We start from the raw sequence: 12,516 nt of genomic DNA on the forward strand, positions 1-12,516 counted from the left end.
AGATAGATAGTTTAATCTCAAAAGCATTTGCAGCCCGAGGGCTGAATTACACATTTTTACAATCCAAGTAAATTAAAATTTAAAATTTAAAATTCAAAAACCTAATTACGCATCTTATTATACCAGCAGTTTACAATATTATAACATGATAATAAATTAAATAAAATATATTAGCTATGAATGTAAATTAATTAAAATAAGTGTAAATTAATTAAACATATCTAGATTATCAGTATCATCATTATTATTACTATCATTATCACGCGTGCTGTAACAAAGGTAAAGGATATCGTATCGATAAAAATCTAGCCATTAAACTTCTTTGCCATAGCAAATATAAAAGTGTTCATCGTTCTAGAAGTGCGAAGGCGTGGCATATTAAATTGGCGCTTATTTTTGAAATTATAGATGGGTTTATGTATGGGTGGAAGAAGCGCCTTTAACTTATGGTTAGTGTTGTCTAAGATACCTTTAAAAAGCTTCTGAGATAGAAATTCGTAATGCTCTAAGATAGGTCGTATTCCTAAATCTTTAGCAACCGCGCAATCACCCGCAGTTATAATAGAAATTGACCGTTTCTCAATACGTAAAAGCTCATTCTTTAGATATTGCGGAAGCGCATTATAGAAGACAGGTATCGCGTACTCTGTTACAGATCTGACACATGATGCGTAGAAAAGTACTAGGTCTTGTAAGGGAACCCTAGCTCTCTTTAGTTGTACTAAAAAATATAACCTCTTACTGGCCTTTCTGATTACTTCTGATAAATGACTATTCCAGGTCAAATCGCTAGCTATATGAAGGCCCAGGAGTTTTACGCTATCAACTACCTCCAACTCTTTGCCTTCAATTACTATGGGATCAAAGAACCCGGGCCTTTTAGAGAATGAGATCCGAAGCTCTTTGCACTAATCAGAATTCAAGTGAACTCTATTTTTCTCGTGACCACTCAATACACAATCTGCTATATTTTGGGCGTGACTTTCACTCTCTTTTGGTACCATCTCCGAGACTATTGTATCATCAACGTATTTCCATAGTGGATACGCGATTTCAAGGTTTCGATTTCAAGGTTTCGATTTCATGGGCCCAATTTTGTGCCCTGTGGTACTCCGGAGGGCACAGATCCCCTCTCCGAAAGGCACTCCGCAGCCAGCTTAATTCTTTGTAATCTATCAGAAAGAAAATCAACTATCCAATTGGTAATACTAACTGGCAATTTACACTTAGTAAGCAATTTCAGTTCTAATCAGAATTTCATGGTCGATGTTGGAAAACAAGATTAGTAAACTTTACTTGACGTTTCGTATGTTTCGACATACATCTTCAGAAGTGACAGTTAATAATATACGTGGCGACTAGGTTTAAATTTAGGATAAGTAACTAATTAACAGAATGACGAACAAAAGTAGAGAAGAAAAAATATTTGCATATACAAAGATGGAAACTACTACAGATAAAGCTATCGCAGACCACGCCACGTCAACTGGTCACAACATGAAATGGAACCACTTTGAGATATTAACTAAAGGTCGTTCTGATACTCATTGCAAGATAAAGGAGACTCTATTAATTCAAGAACTTAAACCTACTCTAAACGATAATGTCAGCAGCGATAAGAATGATGTGATGCTAGCAATGATTACAGAATGAAAATGTAGTATTAGTTTGCATCTTTGTGGAAACTTGGTTTGCATCTTTGTGATCCAGACCAAGTAAGAATTAATCAGAACGCTTGGATTTACTCAAGACTGTCTTGCCATATAGTAAGTTGTTATAACCTTCAAGTTCGAGGTGTTTTCGTCAACAGTTTATTTTCTCACTGAGCTTTTTTGTTTGAAAATACATGTCCTTGCAACTTTTTACCTCGTGCTTGCGTTTTTCTGCTAGAAATTCATTTGTAGAGAAAGAGTCACACATGATCACAAGTTTGTTTTGTTTTGTTTTTTTTATAGGTGTGGTCGTTAACTCAATCGAATTAGTTTTGCTTAGCGTACTAATTGACATTCCTTTTTTAGATTTTGGCGTTCAAAAAATGTTGAATCGGTCTCAGTGACGTTATACACCGATTAATCGCAGCTTCAACATCTGGGGCAACCCACAGGTTTTTGACTGTCGTCCTTTGAACCTTACCTGGGTGGGGTAGGGAATTTGAACCGGAGGTGTCAAGTCTTTCCAGAGGTTTCTCTTTTAATATGGAGGTACTTAAAGCAGAGGGCTCAGAATATAGAGTCTATAAGGTCTAGGTTTAGGAGCTTGAACAGTGAAATCAATCGCTGATTGTGCTTCTTACAAAAGATGTGACAATGAAATTAGGGTTTCAATGAAAAGGTGGCTTTCATGGCTGACGGTTACCTTTTTTACCCATTTTACACGGCTAATGCTAAATTTTTTACGGCTTCATTATTTTTAGGATTCACGGTTAAAATTTGTCAGTTTATACGTCTAAACGGCTAATTTTTTCCGTTTTAATTTTAAGGTTCATTTTACGGCTGACAGTTAGCTCTAGTAAGAACCTCTAAGATCTAGCACCTGGGCTTGAACATGATTTTGGCCCAGGGGGTCTGGACCAATCTTCAAACCGCCTCCCAGTTAATTAGCTCAATGGGGATAGAGCGCTGCGCGCTGGACTGTTGTGCGGGAGGTCGAGGATTCGAGCCCTGGCCGGACCAACACTCAAGGTCTTAAAATAATTGAGAAGAATATGCTACCTTTCTATAACATCAAGAAATGGTTAGATATTCTAGTCTTCTCGGATAGGGACGAATAAATGGAGGTCCCGTCTCCTGCAGGGTTAGGGGTAGGAGACGTTAATTTCCGGATTCCCACGCACGAGATTACTGTGTGATGGATGTCCTCCCCTGGGGTGGGATGGGTGGGTTGGGGTTGGTTTAGGCGGATGAACCTAGTAGGGACTACGTGTCCTATTGTTCTCTCGCCTGTACACTGTACGAATCTATAAATACAAATACAAATACAAATACAAAAGTTAAAATTCCTGAGGGGAGGCGATGTTGAAGCTTTAAATTGATCGACGCATCAATACTTTCAGTATCCCTCCACCTAAGGATGTCATCTGTTAACGTTTGATAGTCGCCGAGAAAAACCGAGCCGCAGTGCCTTCTTCCACTCGCAACTAAATCTAATGATTTTCCGTTAAAAATAGTTAACATAGGGGTTTTCAACTGAGTGGGAGTGAGTCCTCCTACAGTTGTATTTCTGCTTTTCAGTGAAATACTTTTCCGAGGTAACATATGCCGGCTATACTATCTAATGAACAAGTTTTTTTAAAAGTGTCGTTCTCGTGGCCGAAAAAACCGTAAGAAGGGAACAATAAAATGTGTTTTGTGATTGAAATATTTCGACCTTGCGTGACAAAAGCTTGAGTGTGTTGAATTTATAGTAGTATCAAATTGCTTCCCGTCTTGAACATCATCGGCAAAGAACATTTGACCTGCCATTAAAGATGATTGAATTGTCCTCTTTCAAGTCCACAATGAAGCTCAAGTTTACCCTGGAACTTTCTTAAAACTTATTAGTATTCGAATCCACAAAGAAAAACAGACGCCCTCCGCTAGTTTACGGAATGTGTTATTGTAAACAATTCCGCCATGGGAAATCGATGAGAATTTGAAACGAAGCAGGGATAAAAACCAATCTGTCGTTGTTAGCTATGCAAGGCTAGCTTACTGTATTAATTTCCCGATCGAACACGGTGCTAACTTCTAAAATGTGCTTGGAATTCCGGATTTAACCACAGGGTGCCTAATTAGATTATGTCGTAACGTAACTGTCGAAGTTGCGATTTTCACGAAGTTCAGCTTAGTTTTTCCGCGCGGAAATGAAAAGCCCCAAACTAATATTTATATCCTCGAAAACAACACTACTACCACTTATCATGAGCTTAACCTGAACCGATTCTGAGTTATTCTCTTCTTGCGCATACCCATAATGCCTTGCGCCTTGGGGGGTAACCGGGATAAAAAAAGTGGCGTCTTGTGCTTAGAAAAGTAAGCCTTGCCTGAAATATCCAAAAACCTACAAAGAACTCTCCGGTTCAACAAAACCAAAACTAAAAGAGCTCTGTAGAGCTTTAACAATTGATTTTGAAAAGTCAATTGGAAAAAAAGCACTCGTAAAAATGTCGTTTGCAATGCCTTGAACATATCGACTTCTGGCTCTGTCAAGAGTAAACATGACGCAGTCACTACGAAAAAAACTGATATTCCATCGCTTGCATGCCTAAAAAAGCTGAAAGACTGGAAGAAAAGCTTTTAAAAAGGGAGTCCCGCTGATGATGGACTAACCCTAACCCTAACCCTAACCGCATGGGGAAAATGATGATTGAAAATTTGCTATGAAATGCGACATTTGGATTTTGAAATATTGGTGATATTTAAAAGCGTTCCCTGAGCTCAAAATTAAATGAAATGGTCCCATTTTAGACTTAAGCCATACCCCGATCCCTCCTATACAAATTTGTCAAATTGATACGGGCTTGCTTTCTTTTTCGCTTTTCATGAGCAAAGTTGATTTGCCTCTACTCGGGGCACTGATTTCCGCCGTTTTACGGCTACCGACGCTCGTTTCAAGTTTTCGTGAATTTTCTAGGATAAAGAAGCAAGTCTGGGGGAAAAAACCTTACCACGTTTCTAAGTTCGCTAGAAGGTATCTCTAAGCAAAATATGAAGGTTTTCAATTTTTCGATCATGTGCCACATTTTTCGATTTTCATTCGGTTAATTCAAACATACGCTCTTAAGGCCATTGTAAGACCTTTGTAAGGCCTCTAAAACGGGCGCCACACAGTTTTACTTTTGCGTTCAACATTTGCCCAACTGTTCAACTTTTGTCGAACGAAAGTTGGTCAAATTTTGAAACCGTTTAAACGGGCCTTTAATGACCTTTAGCAGTCAGCAAAGCGGTGGACGGAAGATGTCAATTGAAAATGGATATATTTATTTAGTTAGAATTTCGCGAATGGCCGGATGTGTTTACAGTTTCTTGCCACGCTTCACTTATTTTTGCGTTCAACATTTGCCCAACATCCCATAGTTAATTGAGGGGACTGGTTATGAAGCTCGGCGAAGAACAAAGGAGAGAACAAAGGCGCCTGAGTTTATGTTGCTTTAGCCCGTCACGTGACATTGACCGTGCACATTCCAAAACAACATGGCGGACGTGAACGATCTCTTTTTATTCGGAGACGATTTCGATGCCATTATTGATATACTAGAGGCTGAAGAAGTTGTGCAAGAGCAATTTAGTGAAGCAGTAAATGAGGTAAGATATAACAGTGTTTGATAATTCTTTATAAGGGCAACTTTGGACTTATAAAGCGGGTCAGTTCTAATCTCGAAATATATGTGCTTTCGTGAATAGGTCCAAAACAGCCGACTAATCTGCGACCTTTGCAAGAAAACGTACAAGAGCAAGGGAGGTCTGAAAAGGCACACATCCCTAAAGCACCAAGAAGACTCTGCGAGACAGGATGAAGAAAAAAGCGAGACTTTTACGGCTGAAATCTTGGCAAATATGGTCGACGAAGTGAAGCTCAAACTCGCTGATAACAAGGTTTTCCCAAAAGGCTTAAGGGACGAGCTTAGATCGTATGTTTTTGTAAAACTTGGGGAACAAACATTGGAATTCTGTGAACTCCGAAAGACTTATGAAGGTTTAGTTAAAAATGGAGATGCTGAAAAGTTCTACACAAAGTTCTACTCAGCTGTGCCACTGAATGCCATGAAGTATTTCGAGGGATTGTCACGAAATGCAGCTACACTGCTATCTACCAAAGTTGCTGATCGTATGTTATCATACAGTAAAGAGAAGGCTGCTACGAGTACTCCTAATTTAGAAGCTACAAATGTTCCATTATTAGAGCAAGAAATGGCTGGGCTGCAATACCTTGGAGGTTATGTGCTTCATAAGTTACATAACAAGCATGTCAATTCAAAGATCTCTAAATCAGCAGAAAGTGAACAAGCGATTTCTTTACTGAAGGCTGGGAAATGTAAAGATGAGGCTGAAAATGTTAAAGACACTCAGAAACTCATTAACTGTTTGAATCGTGGGGGTTTGTGGAGTATCACAAAAAGTGCTCAAACAATATTTTTAAGAACAGAAAACTATTTTAGGGCTGCCACAGCAAAGTCTGGCTTACAGAGTATTGACATCAACAGTATCATAATGAAGTCTATTAATGATGTTGCAACAGTTTCAGCATACAACACATTGGTGTCTGATTCTGAACTGGTCATCTGTAAGAATGTTGGCAAGGATGTATTACAAAATATTGTTAGCTTATTTGTGAGAGTACGTTCCTTTTCTTTTGCCAAAGATGTGATACAGAAACATAAAATGAAAGCAAAGCAAGTTAAGGCTAAAGCACTTCGCAAGGAAATCACGAGAGCCAGTAACGATTGTGGAAAAGAAAGACAACCTTAGATCAGTTTTAAAATTTTTGAATAATATTGAATTGTTAAAGTTGCTGTTATCTTACACGGCATGTGTTGAATGTAAATACCCTATCATGATGTATAACATAGTCAATAACTATGGACTGATCAAGCACCAAAATAATTTAATATGACAAACACAGGTTTCAAGCTTTGGATATTTTATTCTGAATCTTCAATAATATATATATATATTTAACAGTTATTACTGCTACCATATAATGCAACTGGCATGCTTGTTTCTTTAACAATTACAAAGAGGCATTGACCATTCAAGTTAAACAAACCACTGAATACTGCAAATTAAGACTGAATGCTAATGCAAGTAAGAAAATGCAATATTTTTGAGGCAAAATTATTGTTTCAGGCTTAATAATATACCTGCAAAAATGTCTGCATGCTAATTGGCTTAGAGCATGTCAAATAATCCCAAACAGTGCAGAAAGTTGAAATTAAATTTTTGTATGTATATTATTAACAAGTAATCGCATGTTTTTTTCGTGCAATTTGGAATAAATAAGCACTCGTAAATTTTTCAAAGTCTACAAATTGCACTCGCTCGTGCAATTTTGTTAGTTAAAAATTTACTTGCGCGTAGTTATTCAAAATTGCACTCAAAATCATGCGATTACCTATACATATTTACATATTTGTAAAGCATTTTGTGTCAATAGTAATGATATCTTGCACGGTTTTAGAAAAACTACATAATTACTGTTTACCCCTTTTGGGTAGAGGGTCATTAGAAATGTTATCCCATGCTCTGTTCTTATCTTTTCGACCGCGTGTATTCCCAGACTGGCATGAAATTGCTCGCTGCATCCTGATTGTGTTATCATTGTAGCCAAACATTCTGATATCAGGATTGTCACTCCTTCTGCCCAGCTTTCTTTGGTTGCCAAAATACTCCTCTGCAGGATCCTGGCAGAACCTTTCAGTTAGCACAAAGTCCATGCCTTCGTTCAACAGAAACCTTGTTGCTTCAACAACTGAATGGGTGGTTATCTTAAGGCCTTCGTGCGTCTGCCATGATAAGAACATCCTGCTTCTTGCATTCTGTGTGAAGTTCCCCGGTCTGTCTTTTGTGCTCTCCTTCCAGGCACTTAGATAATCAAGGAAATCTCCCTCAAGCCACAGAAATCTTGGGTCATCAATGGATGTGTATGGTGCAAGGAGTGGCTTTCTCTTTCTCAGATGCTCGGTAGTACTGCGAACATTAAGGCAATCGAAGAATTGATCCATCATCTTACACAATCTTGCAGTCGCCGCTGTATCAGGGGTGCTGTAGGCCGTCATCACTGCTGCCACTGTTGCGCTTAGAGCCTGAGCAGCCAAATTGACTCGCATGCAAGAGTAGGAGCTGAGTTTGATGTGCTCGTAGGTGATCTTGGGTAAAAGCTTCAACCCATTCTCTGCATCTTGGTAGTACAGTTGTGCTATGTGCTGCCATAAAACATATAGGCCATCATTCCACATATACCTGGGGAAACCAAATAAATAGCAATCAGTCAAAAAGTGACATAAATTATTTTATATATCTTACAAAATAATATATGCTTTAATAAAAATAAAATAATAAATATAAAAAATAGAGTAGAAAAATATATGTGAATTTTCTGACTCATCTTTTTCAGAGCATCTGAGAATTTTTAGTGTTATATATACAGTCAAACCCCTATTAAGCGGCCACCCCCTGTTAAGCGGCCAGTTATCAAAGTCCCAAATTTGTTGTCAGTATAATACTGTAAATGAAACCCCTATTAAGCGGCCAACCCTATTAAGCAGCCACTTGACAGGTCCCCGAAGGTGGCCGCTTAATAGGGGTTCGACTGTATTTTCATTCAAATTCAAATGTAGCTGGAATGGAATGTTGGCACATTAATAACAATGGATGACATCAGCATGAACAGCCCTTTAAGTCATGATATTATTATAATTACCTAGAACATTTTCCAGAACCAGAATGGTGTAGACAATTTCTTGTGGTCTTCATGAGATGAGGAGCATCTGAGAAGAAATAGATGTATCTGTGCGGAGCATACAAGTTGGTCGTACGGTAGCAAACATCTTTCCCAGCATTGCCATCCAGATCTTCATGCATTCTATAGAACCTTCTGTTAGGAGATGCGCCATCAGAAGTTGTGCCAATCACCCACAGGTTACATGTCATCTCCAGTATGCCTACAGCTTCCCAGAAGAGTGGCATCAACTGGTCAGCTGTAACACCATTAGTAGCAAAGTATGCAAGGTTGAACTTCAACTGTGTGCAGACCCCTCTGATGAGGAAAGCCAGAGCATGTGTTGCAAGCTCATCAACTTTCTTTAACAATCCAAAGTTAACATCTGGGTCGCCAAGGTCAACATAACCGATGAGTTCTCCTGTAACTTTGTCGAACACTAGATTGGACATGACCTTCATTTCGTCAAATAACAACACAACATACCGCTGAACATCAAAGTAGGAGTCTGTCTGGCCTTTCAGCTCCTCGATCACATTCTCATTAAATCCCCTTGTAGGTCTGATACAGTTGCGGTAGTCCTTGAGGGTACGCTGGCTCGGTAGAACGAGGATTTTACTTCTGCGTAGTTCTTCGTAGCAGGATGGCGACTTTGCAGCAAGAGATAAACAGTAGCGGATTATCATCGGATGATACCTCACACCAGTAGGGCTGCTCGAAAACAATTTCTTCTGTTGTTGCCAAAAGAGATTCATAAAAGGAGTAACATCTGATTTCCCAAGAATAGTGGCAAAATCATCACTCAACTCAGGGTCAACCTCTACACTTGATTTAGTAAGTTCAGTTCTCATTTCGTCCAGTTGCCATTCAAGATCTGCACATCTTAGCCTCTGATTCTGCAGGGTCAGTTTAATACGCTCTGGTGCAGTTTTCGACACTGGAGCCTTGATGTGTGCAGGTTCTGCTAGCTTTCGTTGCTTTGCTTTCTTTGATAGGTCACTAGCATGGAGATATTGCGAACAGCTGCTGCAATACTGCTCATCAGCATGACACAGAACAGAACAACCACAAGACCTCCAGTATTGCTTGCTTGGAAACGAATCCAAGTTGTTGTCTTCTCTGTCAATGGACAAGGGATCCACAACCCTGGGAATTATATGGGGCAACACATTTCCAGTAAATACATTCGTCTCTACTCCAGGGCAAATCAAACAACGTTCCACATGTTTCACAAGGTCCGATGCTGTAATGTTGTTTATGGACCTAAAGTTTTTCGTGTAAAGTTCATGGTCTTCAGGTAGTAGCCATCCGTAAACAAGAATAGTAAAACCGAGGCTGTCATCGATTACTATTTCGAGCTCTGGAATCTGTAACGAAGGCAGAATTTTCTTTAAGACAATCCTGTCCTCGAGTTCTTGTTGAGTCCACTCACTGAGAGTTTTGAGGGACTTGACACGTTTACACAGGTCTCTAAAATTCTTGTAGTATCTGGAACAACTAGTAGTCTCCTCGACAGTCACTACAACTTTTGGCGGCCTTCGAGTCGTCTTGTCCGTTTCGTGGCTTCTCTTTGGCATGTTCCGAACAGGTAGAGCCCCAAACATTGGTTTCTTCTTTGTCATTTTCGCCGTTTGAACTGGAAAAGTAAGAAAGATCATTAGAATGAAGCCCAAAAGAACAACAAGCTACCCCACTATGTTGTCATGTTACGATCAGCTTGTTTATCATTTGGCATTACTTACATATCTCTATGTCCTCAGGAGCGAAGTGCTTCTCGCATGTATAAACTCTGTCACCATCAATCTGTTTCTGGAAATCGCTATCAACTCCACGAGTCTTCTTTATCTCATTTAGCCACTCCAGTCTCCACTTCTTGTACTCGTCGTTTCTCGGGAAAGGCAGCTTCCAAATCCCGATTCCTTTCGTCCTTCTACACGAGCCACAGCCGAAAACCGCACAGTTATCGCCAGGCATTTCGCAATACACAAACACAAACTACTTCTCTAACTGTTCAACACCTGTGTGATCAATAAATCTTTTCCAATACGCTCTAAATTAACTTTAAGCTTTCACCGTTCGAGAACACGCGCACAGGCAAGCGACGCCATCTTGAAAATGTGTGCACGGTCATTGTCACGTGACCTTTAAAAACGTAAACAAAGACATAGTCCTTTGTTCTTCGCCGAGCTTCATAACCAGTCCCCTCAATTAACTATGAACATCCGTTCAACTTTTGTCGAGTAAATGCTGGTCAAGTGTTAAATGTGTATTGAAAATGAACTTATTTATTTAGTTAGAATTTCGTGAATGGCTGGATGTGTTTACGGTTTCTTGCTACGCTTCACTTCAACTTCAGCACAATGTATGTGAGCTGCCTTGGATTCCATATGGTAACTTAGATAATTTGTCGTTGGGCTTTTTGTCCACAGAGCACGCAAATCAAAAGTTGTTTTTTTTGCAGAGGACGGCTGAGAAATGTACAGTTTTTAAAGGCCCTCGCTGAGCTATTTTCTGCCCATTACGTCTTTTGTTTTGCCACGTCCTCGTCACCGTTACCGTCGTGGTTTTTGCTAAGGTACCTAGTTCTTACACTGTCAAACATAATTTCTCTTTCTTAAGCGTAACTGCTTTCTTAATAATCAAACAAAAGAAGTAATTGTGTTCTATAAGTATTAGCATTTTGGCCAATTTCCGTTGCGGCGCGAAATTGAAGACGGTCACAATGACAAAAGCAATGCCCCGGTATCTATATGGACGCTCAAAAGGTTATAACTTCTAAATATCTACTAGTAGCATATACAATCTCTGACTGGCAAACTTCAGAGCAATGAGATGGATTCATAAACCAAAGTTAGAAGACTACGCGTATATTTCTTTTTTAATCAGTCATCGCAGAGCGACAGATTGAGGCACTAAAAATGAAACGAGTTAATTTTCGTTTGAGGCCGCTGAACAGTTAGTCTTTTATCCAAAAAACGAAGGCCACAATTAATTATAAACACTTCCGCTCCGTTTATAGTGCGCCGTAAGATCGAAAATAAGCCGACTTTCATGAACGACAACCGTGGAAACCCCCATAGTTTATAATCGTGGTACCGAGATGACCTTTGCTAACGGCAATTATCAATTTCCAGCTTTATGAGGTATAGCAAGATGTTTCCAGATGACACTTCGCCGATAGAGATCAAGACCCCAAGAAAAAATACGAACCTTCTACGAACGCATCGGGCGAACACGTAGCGTAAACTTTAATATCTTCCCACCGAAAAACTCTCGCCAGAGAGAAAATTAGTGAGTTTCGTCAAAGCAAAAACTATTATGCTAAGATATAAAATGCGAACGGAAATTTTTAATGCTTATGTAGGAAATTCGCCAACGATTTTGTTTGTTTTGATAACAAAGCAATTACGTTAAAGAAAGAGAAAATTTGGTTCCGAGTATTCCGGAATACTCGGAATACCCGGATCGGAGTACCCGGAATTCCTGGAATGACCGAAAAATATTAAATTTTTAAAAAATAAAAGTAAATTAACAAATAAATAAGAATGTTGATGATTGAAAATTAATGGTAAATTCACAACTTAATTAAACAATTTAATACGAAATTTTCTCTGAGGGTCCCGGAAAAAAAACACTTACCGGCACTGTTTATGGAGATGCACGTATTAGAATTAAAAAAAGTCTGCGTAAGGCGAGTAGCCCACACAACTTAAGCGAAGAAATATTTCTACTCTCCCTTTCCCCTGGATGGGATGCTAGTCCATCACATGGTTACTCCCCGTTTTAAATTCGCCTCCACCATTTACACACCTGTGGGATGTCTAGGGCGCCATGATCGCCACGCTTTTCCAGCCGGAACCACTGCAGAAGAGTAAATAAATGCAATATTTCCAATTAGTTTAATAGTTCAATTGTAAAAAGCTCCGAACTATTACAAATTAATACCCTACCTTAAATAATTATTAACCACACATTGGGAGCTATCAAAGCAGCTACCATTAAGACCAGCCGTCCACAATTAAAACTGAGAGATCGTCAGTTACTTGACACCTTTTCGCGTTTATTATATATACCTTGAGTATATACCTTTGAATTTAATCC

At 39.2% G+C, this 12,516-nt stretch overlaps 2 protein-coding genes and 1 pseudogene across 2 annotated transcripts; 1 reads left to right on the top strand and 2 right to left on the bottom strand.

Annotated features, from left to right (window-relative positions):
• Window positions 1–236: 236 nt before the first annotated feature.
• On the bottom strand, window positions 237–1,061 carry LOC148732910 (uncharacterized; annotated as a pseudogene).
• Window positions 1,062–5,055: 3,994 nt separating this feature from the next.
• LOC148732911 (uncharacterized) lies at window positions 5,056–6,662 on the top strand. The gene is made up of 2 exons (XM_088757116.1): window positions 5,056–5,282; window positions 5,382–6,662. The coding sequence occupies exons 1-2, from the start codon at window positions 5,172–5,174 to the stop codon at window positions 6,444–6,446; spliced, it is 1,176 nt and encodes a 391-aa protein (XP_088613242.1). The 5' UTR covers window positions 5,056–5,171; the 3' UTR covers window positions 6,447–6,662.
• Window positions 6,602–10,618, bottom strand: LOC111344140 (uncharacterized). Its single transcript, XM_022951350.2, has 3 exons — window positions 10,158–10,618; window positions 8,398–10,051; window positions 6,602–7,937 (listed from the first exon to the last, which is right to left on the bottom strand). The coding sequence occupies exons 1-3, from the start codon at window positions 10,387–10,389 to the stop codon at window positions 7,169–7,171; spliced, it is 2,655 nt and encodes an 884-aa protein (XP_022807085.2). The 5' UTR covers window positions 10,390–10,618; the 3' UTR covers window positions 6,602–7,168.
• Between the last annotated feature and the right edge of the window lie 1,898 nt (window positions 10,619–12,516).

The sequence above is a fragment of the Stylophora pistillata genome, chromosome 4 (genome assembly GCF_964205215.1).
Source record: "Stylophora pistillata chromosome 4, jaStyPist1.2, whole genome shotgun sequence".
Classification (NCBI taxonomy): domain Eukaryota; kingdom Metazoa; phylum Cnidaria; class Anthozoa; order Scleractinia; family Pocilloporidae; genus Stylophora; species Stylophora pistillata.